At 46.1% G+C, this 12,020-nt stretch overlaps 1 protein-coding gene across 1 annotated transcript in view; it reads left to right on the plus strand.

Moving 5' to 3' along the window:
- LOC139386002 (leucine-rich repeat-containing protein 75A-like) overlaps nucleotides 1-10,433 on the plus strand; it is a 30,308-nt gene extending 19,875 nt beyond the window's left edge. The window contains exon 4 of the mRNA XM_071131319.1: nucleotides 8,710-10,433. Within this exon, the coding sequence (XP_070987420.1) occupies nucleotides 8,710-9,541 (832 nt within the window). The 3' untranslated portion in view covers nucleotides 9,542-10,433. The remainder of the gene's footprint in view (nucleotides 1-8,709) is intronic.
- Nucleotides 10,434-12,020: the final 1,587 nt, after the last annotated feature.

Below are 12,020 nucleotides of genomic sequence, written 5' to 3' on the forward strand. Positions count from 1 at the left end.
CATTTGGGCAGTCTTGATACAAAGTGTTGAACATAAATGCAATGGTTCAGTGGATCAGTCTAAAAAGTTGCACATACATTGCTGCCATCTAGGGGCAAAAATCTAAATTGCGCCTGGGCTGGAATAATACATTATGGCCTTTTGTCTTGCATTTCAAAGATGATGGTACAAAAAAATACAAAAAAGGCATGTTTTTTCCTTTGTATTATATTTTACCAGATCTAATGTGTTATATTCTCCAACATTCATTTCACATTTCCACAAACTTCAAAGTGTTTCCTTTCAAATGGTATCAAGAACATGCATATCCTTGCTTCAGGTCCTGAGCTACAGGCAGTTAGATTTGGGTATGTCATTTTAGCCCGAAAATGTAAAAAAAGGGGCGGATCCTTAAGACATTAAATGAAGGTCCTGTGAGACTCAGTTGGTAGAGCATGGCGCTTGCAACGCTAGGGTTGTGGGTTTGATTCCCATGGGGGACCAGTACGCATAAGTACAAAATGTACGCACTCACTCCTGTAAGTCTCTCTGGATGAGAGCGTCTGCTAAATGACTATAATGTCCTTAAGAAAAGATGATTCAAAAAAATATATACTAGCGGTTGTCTGATAACGTTCTTTAGAAATGAAAGGCTTTTATGCAGTCTGTGCATTGGAGTGAGGATCTACTCTACAGCCAACTCAACTAACAGCGCTGGTCCCTGCAGCAAGACGGTGTGAACTGACAGTGATGACCGCTGGAAGCCAAGAGAGAACAGATGCTTGGTGGCCACCAAGTAAACAACTGTCAAGTTAGGGGGTGTGTGTGTGTGTGTGTGTGTGTGTGTGTGTGTGTGTGTGTGTGTGTGTGTGTGCGTGTGCGTGCGTGCGTGCGTGCGTGCGTGTGTGCGCGCGCGCGTCAGGCCTACACAAAACAATGAGTGGCAGCTGTAATGATCTGAGAAGTAGAGTTGAATGTGGTGACTGAGATAATGAAGTGAATGGGGCAGTAATGGGAGACAACCGTAGCTCTGCCCGTCTCCCATAGAGACAGATGACCAGGACAAGGTGACACACACACACAAACAGGGGAAAAGTGACATCTTTACTGTCAATGGACGAGCTGACACCTAATACCACACTCATTATAGTGCAATGGCACTGCTGTCACTAGGGTTGCGTTATGTCACTGAACAATGGTGCCACCAGGTCACCAAGGGTCAGAGATTTGTATGAAGCTCCACTTGACAGGGATTTTAGAGTGGGTCTGCAGAGGGATCATCAACTAGATTCAGCCGCGGGACGATTTCTTTTTCTTGAGCGGATGGATGGTTAAGGGACTGGAACATAATTACAAGTCATTTGTTTACTGCAAATTGACAGCAAGAAGCCCAACAGATATAACATTTGACTAAAACATAATCACTTCCAACCTTGCAATCACACATGCTGTATCTCTCTATTATGCTTGGGACTACTTTGGAACAGATTTCCAAAGGGGGGGGGGGCACCATTTTGGGAACCCTGCACAATACCAATCAATAACAACCTGGACAGGCCTGACACCAGGAGCTTTCAGTGTGTCTCCCAAGTCTCAGACTGCTCTCTTTCGCTCCTCATCCGTTAGTCCTTGTTCACGGCCTTTCTCCCTTTCTCCCTAAATCTATTCTCTTCTCATTTGACCAGTATGCACAATTCGAGCGAAAAGACGGGGTCCCATTATAATGGTTATGATATGCAAAAGAGGTTGCACCATTAATATTCATTCTCTCAATTTGTATGTGGCTTTGTCTCTCTCTCTCCTCTCTCCTCTCCCTCTCCCCCTCCTCTCTCTGTCTCTGTCTCTCTCCTCTCTCCTCTCCCTCTCCCCCTCCCCTCTCTCTCTCTCTCTCTCTCTCTGTCTCTCTCCTCTACCTCTCCCCCTCTCTCTCTCTCTCTCTCTCTCTCTCTCTTTCTGTCTCTCTCCTCTCCCTCTCCTTCTCCCTCTCCCTCTCCCCTCCCCCTCCCTCTCCCTCTCCCTCTCCCTCTCCCCTCCCCCTCCCTCTCCCTCTCCCTCTCCCTCTCCCTCTCCCTCTCCCTCTCCCTTCCCCTCTCTCTCGCTCTCTCTCTCTCTCTCTCTCTCTCTCTCTCTCTCTCTTTCTGTCTCTCTCCTCTCTCCTCTCCCTCTCCCCCAAACCCCTCTCTCTCTCTCTCTCTCTCTCTCTCTCTCTCTCTCTCTTCTGACTTAAACTGCTTGGCACTATGTCCTTATTAATCCCATTTCCTCTTCAGACCAGCTACCATTGCCTAGAGGCTGTTGCTCGTCGGCTCCTCTCATTTGCATGTGTGCTCTTGTGCTATCAGTATCAGATCTATCTTTTACACACCTACGACTCTGGATAGACTGGGAGGGATAGACCTATGCTTTCATATCTAATCTGTGCTCACTGGATTTGCAAAGGAAAGATATGCTGTAGATGGGGGACATGATAGCAATGCTAAAGCAACCTTTATTCAGATATTTTTGATCATGTAAGGCACGGTCCCCAACCGTTCAGTCACCGATGTGTAAAATGATACATTGCTCTCGCCGTGGATGACGTTTAACTATAACCCGTACCCGTAACATTGTGAAAGGTTGTTTTAACATTGAACTGATTTCAGAGACCATTTCGTTATGACTGAGACTTCTACTGCCACACATACTTCACTTGAGAGGAGCCAGATTAGAGAGAGAGAGAGGGCAAGGCGGATGACTTGATTGACGAGATGACATCTATTGTCTATCCTTGAGGGGAGACAGTGAAGCAAGCTTCCTTTTCAGAGGATCTTCTTCCTTCCGGGCACTCAACAGTGTCTCATTGCACTGACTTGTGGCTGAGTTCACAAATGGACTTGTGTGGAATATGGGGCACGCTCCCGCCAGCCATTCGCGCACCAATCCAATGCTTTTAAATGCACATAACATTGCCCAGTTGTCAATTTTCATCCGCGGAGTGGACTCCAACCTAAGCGTGACAGAGGAGTTTTTGGCTTTACGTCCTATGCATGGCACAACTACGGGGCATGATTTGTATGAAGAGGTGTCAAGATGTGTAAATGAGATGGAGCTGCCTTGGGAAAAACTCGTGGGTTTGACAACCGACGGAGCACCTGCGATGTGTGGACACAGGAGCGGACTGGTGGCGAAGATACGGGAAAAGATGCAAGAGGAAAACGCGACAGGTGAGCTGACAGCTTATCATTGTATCATACACCAGGAAGCGTTGTGCGGTAAAGCCTTGAAAATGGAGCATGTAATGAGCATCATCACGCGCACAGTTAACTTTATCAGAGCCAAAGGTTTGAATCACCGCCAGTTCAAGGCATTTCTGACGGAGTTAGAAACGGAGCATGGTGATTTGCCTTATCACACAGAGGTGCGATGGCTAAGCCAGGGAAAGGTGCTTCAAAGATGTTTCGAGCTTCGTGAGGAGATTTGTCTGTTCTTGGACAGCAAAGGGAAAGACACAACACAACTCCGAGACGAAATGTTTCTGTGTGAAATGGCTTTTCTGTGTGACATTACGAGTCATCTGAATGCAATAAACTTGCAGCTGCAGGGTCGGGATCGTGTCATCTCTGATATGTACAGTACAGTGAAGGCATTTAAAACCAAACTGACTCTGTGGGAGACGCAGATGCGGAAAGAAAATTTGAGCCACTTTCCCAGCTGCCAGACCATGAAAGAGAAGCTCTCTACCAGTGCGTTCCCGAGCACACAGTTGGCTGATAAAATAGGTATGCTTGCCGCTGACTTTCGACGCCGATTTGCTGACTTTGAAGCACAAAAAAGCAGGTTGGAACTGCTCGGTAACCCATTTGCTGTTGACGTGGAAAGCTCACCACCAAACCTCCAAATGGAGTTGATTGACCTCCAATGCAATGATGCACTGAGGGCAAAATATGCGGCAGTGGGTGCTGCGGAGTTCGCCCGTTTCCTCCCCGGCACAATGCCCCAGCTGCGCATCCAGGCTGCTCAAACGTTGTCTATGTTTGGCAGCACATACCTGTGTGAACAACTGTTTTCTTTGATGAACCTGAACAAAACATCACACAGAAGTCGACTTACTGCTGAACACCTCCACTCAATTCTGAGGATTTCTTCAGCTCAGAGCCTTACCCCGAACATTGATGAACTTGTGGAAAAGATGGGACACCACCAAGTATCACCCTCAACCTCAAACAAGTGAACATTACTGTGCAATCACATATTTAGAGTTTTTACTCAGTTCAAGTTTAAAAGTTAAAATTTAATATTTGTTTTCACTGCATGTTACTTCTCCTTAAACAAAGTGTTGTTTTTGATTAATAGATTTTTGCACTTTATTTTTTTGTATTTCAATCCAATTATATTTTAAAAATATTTCAGTTGAGTGGATGATAGAAAATTGCTATTATTGTTTTTTCTTTGAAGTAAATTTAGCCCACTTTTGCTAAAATAGAAAATATAGTCTACTGATGGTGCCTTGAATACCGGTTTCTTTCATTTAATGTTCATGTTATGGGGATATTTATATAAAGGAAATTTGTCTTTTGTGTCTGTTGAAAATTAAAGATTACTGACAGAGCCATAAGAAAATATTGCTTTATTTATCTGATCATATTGTAATATATTTGTTAGGTTTTCAGTAGGTTCAATTAGGTTCACTAGACTATATGCGTCATTTAAAAATTTTTCAATGAACATTCGAACAGTCCGGCCCTCGTCTTGTAGCTGATTTTTTTATTTGGCCCTCCGTCCATTTGACTTTGACACCCCTGACCTAGAGGGTTGAACAAGGGGACACTTCGGGAGAAGGGTGCTAGAATCGGAATGCCGCCTATGATGCATAAATTAAGTCAACTTGCCCTTTCACAGTGAGCACATAGAGGAGGAAAGAGAAGAGGGGAGAGTCTGCTCTCTCTCACCTCTCTCACAGGAAAGAGGAGGCGAGATAAGAGTTGCTACTGTCATTCACTGTGTGCACACCTGCTGTGTTGGTGATAATTGATGAGAGGGAGAAAGAAAGAGAGAGAGGGGGGATGGAATAGAATCAAATATAATAGAAGAAGAGATGAGAGGGAGGAATAGATACAGTAGAGGGATGGAAGGAAAACATACCATGGACATCAGTGATTAGATGAGAGGAGAGGTGACTAGGAGGTGAGAAGGTTAAGGCCTCTATCAGAAAAGGGATGGCCAGGGCAAGGAACCTTGTTGAACCTCAAATGTGCTTGTCTGTTTAGATATGTCATCATTTTGGATATCGTTCATTAAATACAGGGAAAACTGAAGCCATGTTCACTTCTAAATTCTTTAGAAGCGTTCACTTTGTCTCCAGTTTCATTGCAAGGTAAACAGTAAACGCATACGTATATACTGTACTCTATATCATCGACGGTATCCTTATGTAATACATGTATCACTAGCCACTTTATACTATACTATGCCACTTTGTTTACATACTCATCTCATTTGTACATACTGTACCCGATACCATCTACTGTATCTTGCCTATGCTGCTCTGTACCATCACTCATTCATATATCCTTATGTACATATTCTTTATCCCCTTACACTGTGTACAAGACAGTAGTTTTGGAATTGTTAGTTAGATTACTTGTTATTACTGCATTGTCGGAACTAGAAGCACAAGCATTTCGCTACACTCGCATTAACATCTGCTAACCATGTGTATGTGACAAATTAAATTTGATTTGATTTGATTTGATTTGAGTTTGATACAACTGTTTTGATTTACTCTGTTATCATTAACACACATGGATGTGATATAATTTATTTGTTATTGGGGTTGAACAGATTCACTTTGTTTTACATTAGGAACTCAATTAATGTAAAACGTCTTGTGTGGCTTAATTGGTATAGTGGGGTGCTTGCAACGCCAGGGTTGTGGGTTTGATTCCCACAGTGGACCAGTATGAAAATGTATGAGATTATTACTGTAAATCGTTCTGGATAAGAGTATCTGCCAAATGTCTATTCTTTTTTTATCATGTAAAGTCTAATTATTGTGGCCTCATGGACATTACATAGCTATTGTTTAGGTTTAATTTCTTGTAGAATATTTGTATGCAGGGCTTTGGCTTGATATTTGTTTCACCCGCATCGATGGTACTGCAGGATGATGACCTCACAGCCAAGACACTGGTGTCCCCCTTAATGAGCCTCATCAAAGAGCCTCTGTTCCAACACAGCTAGCTTTCTGCATGCTATTCACAGCTAGCAATCAGCATGCAATTCACAGTTAGCATGCTAATCACAGCTAGCAGTTAGCATGCTAATCATAACACTCAGTAGAAGAGGAAAACCTATAGTACTGTCGTTCTTTTGCACACCCCAAACATCCTTTTAACATAAAACTGCCTATCAAATGGGTGTAACTTAGCTTTAATGTATGTTGTTAGCCAATCTACTCTAGATCGGTCCCCATGTGGTATGTAGTATCTATGCCCCTAAGGTCCTGACTCCTGTCTCTGAGAGGGACAGAACTCGGCTCAGCGTTTGTCTCGTCTAAACCGTGGGATTCTGGTTGGAAGCCAATCTGAAAGTGTGGGATTGATGTCTTGTATGACGTTTCCTCTGTTTTTGTTTATGTTCTGCTCTGCTTTTTAGATTTGTTAGTTAAAACTATCAGGGGAGAAGTCACAGGGGGAATCCTGAGAGGGAGCCAGGGATTCATCATGAGGTCATAACCCAGGCATCATTGACTTCGACCAAGAGACCAAGAATTACTAGAATGGATATTTAAGTCAACATTCCGTGTTTTGGTGGGCCGTCAGCCATGTGACTGTACTATCAATTGTACACCGTCTGAAGGATTTTCCCGTTCTAGTGATTCCATTTGTTTGCTTTGACCCAATTCCCATAAAAAGTCATTAGCTAGAGAGAAGTTCTGAAACTTAAAAAAAAGAAAGTTATTAATAACAAAACCAAATCTGGAATGATTTAGCAGCATATGTGAGACTGCACCATGTCTCAATGTTGACGGATTAGAGCAGAGTGCTTGACCCATAGAATTATAATTATAATGGACATTCACTTTCAAGTCCCCTTCTAGTAATTCTATGCCTGGACCAACTAGTAAATGAGTCTCTGCTTTGGCTCACATCCTGGCACTACACAGCGATTGGGAGGGAGATTTACTATTGTTACGGTACATTTTGGCGGGGGGGGGGGGGGGGTTCTTGAGTAATAATTGGGGTCCGGACCTCATTGTGCCTCAAATGCGTTTGTATTGTTTCCATTTGTACCTGGAAGACATTCAAGTCTGATCTCACTTGTCCTTTTATTGGGATAAAATGCAGAGCAGGCCTTCATTCTGCTGAGTTCCTTCACTGCCAAGCACGAGAGTCCTGCTGTGCTCCTTTTCACCATGTGCTGTGAGCGCATGTCTAACATTTTTACTTTGGAACATTTGTTTGTCGTCTTCTACCCCCTGAGGTCTGGGATTATCCAGACACGCTTCTTTCTTTGTGTCTTTCCCCACTTTCTTCCTAGCTCTCATTTGACTCTGTGGTCGTTGTTAGGGTTCGAGTGTTTGTTTACACAGCCAACCCACCATACTACACAGATACTGTTCTGAGCAAACAACATTACCTCATTTCCAGTCAGCGTTTTACTGCTTGTTGTAAAGTAAGTAGTCTTGGGAAACCCAGAACAGCTCGTAGGAGTGGGAGCCAATGTCCTGTTTCTATAGCATGAGGCAGCTTGATGTGCAAGTACACCCCCCCTGGGCAGTGCGCTAGTCTATCGCAGGGCCTTACCCTCAATCCGTCTCCCTAATGCTGAGTGCCAAGGAGAGATGCATCAGGTCCCATTTTTACAGTGTTTGGTATGACTTGGCTGGGCATTGACCTCTCGACCCTCCAATCTCAGGGCGAACACTCTAATCACAAGGCCGCTGAGTTGTTTACTGTGTTTTGACTGACGGCAAAAAGACCGTTGTGTATCTCCTCCGAAGTCATCCGAACTCACATCGCTGGAATCATTAAGTTATTATATGACTCATAGTGACCAAATTCAAAGATACTCCACACCTGGGTGTCACCCACAGTATTAAGACACAAGCTTATGCCAAAACGCGTGAACACTCTAGCTCTGCCACGTAGATCCACTTGTTTGGTTCGATGAGGTCGGCAGAAAATCTCCCCGTTCACTCTCATCGCATTTGTTTGTGTGGATCATATGGACAGATACGGAAACGCAACACAGACTGGCAGACTGATAATTATTGAGAAACTAAAACCTCTCTCTCCCTCTCTGTCACTCTCCCCAACTCTCGTTCTCTAATTAGCTGTGTGCAAACCTTTCCATGTAAGCGGGTGAACCCATTTCTCACCTCTCTGCCCCTCAGCACATGAAGTGTCAGGAAATGGTGACAACAACAGTATTACAGATAGCAATGTAATTGGTCTACCTACCTGTCGCTACGCCTGGGGCTCCTGCTGTCTGTCATCGCTGTCCTTGTCTCATCACAGGCTCTTATAATGGTGTAGTTGTGTAATACCCTTCCTGTCTGGGGGATGTGGCTCTCATTGAAAGCTTAATGCGTCACCCTTATTGTTTTATCGACTATATGATATATGGACCTTTGCCGTGTTTCGTGCTAGGGAAAAATACCATTTGCATACATATTTTGGATTGGAGATAACTGGTTAACACACGCATCCTGACTTGTAACTGATTACTTCTCCCCCCCCCCCCCCCCAGTCTCAAGGTCATGCTGTCAACCCCTCCCCCTAACGGGACGCTGGACCTTTCGGGCATCCCCCTGACAGTGCGTGATATGGAGCGCCTGTGTGCCTACCTGCAGCGCCACGCGCCCATCATCTGCAGCCTGGAGCTGGGCTTCACCGAGCTCACCGACGACGCCTTCCTCCTCCTCCTGCCCACGCTGGCCGCCCTGCCCCGCCTGGAGACCCTGGCCCTCAACGGCAACCGGCTGACCCGTGCCGTCCTCAAGGAGCTGACGGACAGCCTGAAGGACCCGGCCAGCTTCCCCAGTGTCACGTGGATCGACCTGGGCAACAACGTGGACATCTTCTCCCTGCCCCAGCCTTTCCTGGTGAGTCTGAGGAAGCGCTGCCCCAAGCAGGGCAACCTGCCCACCATCCTGGAGTTTGGTGAGAGCCAGGCCAGCGAGCCCGAGGGGAGGGTGGGGGATGATGACGATGACAGGGATGACACCAACAGGACAGTGAGCATGGATGAACTGAGGTCGGAGGTGGAGGGAGAGACGGAGATTGAGGAGATGATGGAAGAGTTGTTGGACTTTGACCTGGAGGTGCAGGGGAAGGAGAACGAGATAGAGGACAGCATGTGGACAATGGAGGAGCAGAGGAGGGAGGGAAAGAGGAAGGAGGAGACACAGGGACAGGGAATTAGGAAGATGGTGGAGAGGGCGGAGCTCGAGGAGGAAGACACACAGAGTGAGTCCTCCCACTTGTCGTGCTCTAGCCAATCGCAGCATTCCTCAGGAGCGGTTGAGCTGATGAAGGAGGATGGAGAGGAGGGGACTGATCACTTAGACCAGCTGACCTGAGCAAGAACCCCGGTCCACTCTGCTTGGAACTTCCCCTCCCACGTTTTGTCTAGAAGGAGAAGAGAGCAGTACCAGCAAACAGTGAACGTTGCTATAACGTTAGATAACGTCATTGGAACGCATTGGTAACCGGAACTTGTTTTCTGGGTTGGACATCTGGGGGAGGGACTCTGTCATCTCAACCTACTGGAATGGATCCGGAATAACCAACTGATCTGGGTGGACTGTTCGTCTACGGATGTACAGTTTAGGGAGATGACAATCCAGGTTGAAAGAGGAGGAGGTTTGTGATAACTCTTATTGTTGTTTCATTATGAATTAGGATTACAATCCTCTGTAGTAAAGAGTAATAGACATATTATATATCAAATGTAGAAAATATTGACCTTTTCGAATTTACATGTGAGTATGTCAACGCTGGCACGTATGAGATGTTTCATTCAGGTTTTACTCCCTGCTCATCCTGTCCTATAGATGGATGAATGCCTATGTGCCTGTCACTTGTTCCCCTCTTGGTGGAGAGACTGTGTATGTCAGAGAGAGAGACAGACAGACGACTGATGGATGGACGGACAGACAGACGGGTAGGTAGAAAGGCAGAAGAAGAGTGGTAGACACGGACTGCTTTGGTGTGTGAACAAGATTACATCTTTCTCTCTGATACTACAGTATGTCTGTCTGTGTATCTCTCTGACCAGCGCTCTCTTCACCAATCCTAACTACCCATTATTTTTTTATGCATATGCATGCTCCAGTGTGTTGATTTTTTGAATATGAAAGGAAAAGATGCTGACTATAAGGCTCATGATTGTGAAGCATGTGAGGGGGGAGTTTGTTGCTGTGAGGAAAAGCAGTGTTTTGGCTAAGGAATATGGCTTAAGCACTATAGTGACAGGAGATATGGTGACCGGAGCTACGGTGACAGGAGATATTGTGACAGGAGCTACGGTAACAGGAGCTACGGTAACAGGAGCTACGGTAACAGGAGCTACGGTAACAGGAGCTACGGTGACAGGAGCTACGGTGACAGGAGATATGGTGACAGGAGATATGGTGACAGGAGATATGGTGACAGGAGATATGGTGACAGGAGATATTGTGACAGGAGCTACGGTAACAGGAGCTACGGTAACAGGAGCTACGGTGACAGGAGCTACGGTGACAGGAGATATGGTGACAGGAGATATGGTGACAGGAGCTACTGTAACAGGAGATATGGTGACAGGAGATATGGTGACAGGAGCTACGGTAACAGGAGCTACGGTAACAGGAGATATGGTGACAGGAGCTACGGTAACAGGAGATATGGTGACAGGAGATACGGTGACAGGAGCTACGGTGACAGGAGCTACTGTAACAGGAGCTACTGTAACAGGAGATATGGTGACAGGAGCTACGGTAACAGGAGCTACGGTAACAGGAGATATGGTGACAGGAGATACGGTGACAGGAGCTATGGTCACAGGAGATACGGTGACAGGAGCTACGGTGACAGGAGATATGGTGACAGGAGATACGGTGACAGGAGCTACGGTGACAGGAGATACGGTGACAGGAGCTACTGTAACAGGAGATATGGTGACAGGAGCTACTGTAACAGGAGATACGGTAACAGGAGCTACGGTGACAGGAGCTACTAACAGGAGCTACGGTGACAGGAGCTACGGTGACAGGAGCTACGGTGACAGGAGCTACGGTGACAGGAGCTACTATAACAGGAGATACGGTGACAGGAGCTACGGTAACAGGAGATATGGTGACAGGAGCTACTGTAACAGGAGATATGGTGACAGGAGCTACGGTAACAGGAGATATGGTGACAGGAGATACGGTGACAGGAGCTACGGTGACAGGAGCTACTGTAACAGGAGCTACTGTAACAGGAAATATGGTGACAGGAGCTACGGTAACAGGAGCTACGGTAACAGGAGATATGGTGACAGGAGCTACGGTAACAGGAGATATGGTCACAGGAGATACGGTGACAGGAGCTACGGTGACAGGAGCTACGGTGACAGGAGCTACGGTGACAGGAGATATGGTGACAGGAGCTACTGTAACAGGAGATATGGTGACAGGAGCTACGGTAACAGGAGCTACGGTAACAGGAGCTACGGTGACAGGAGCTACGCTACGGTGACAGGAGCTACGGTGACAGGAGCTACGGTGACAGGAGCTACTGTAACAGGAGATACGGTGACAGGAGCTACGGTAACAGGAGATATGGTGACAGGAGCTACTGTAACAGGAGATATGGTGACAGGAGATATGGTGACAGGAGATATGGTGACAGGAGCTACTGTAACAGGAGACATGGTGACCGGAGATATGGTGACAGGAGATACGGTGACAGGAGATATGGTGACAGGAGCTACTGTAACAGGAGCTACTGTAACAGGAGATATGGTGACAGGAGATATGGTGACAGGAGATATGGTGACAGGAGCTATGGTGACAGGAGATATGGTGACAGGAGCTA

The sequence above is a fragment of the Oncorhynchus clarkii genome, chromosome 27 (genome assembly GCF_045791955.1).
Source record: "Oncorhynchus clarkii lewisi isolate Uvic-CL-2024 chromosome 27, UVic_Ocla_1.0, whole genome shotgun sequence".
NCBI lineage: Eukaryota > Metazoa > Chordata > Actinopteri > Salmoniformes > Salmonidae > Oncorhynchus > Oncorhynchus clarkii.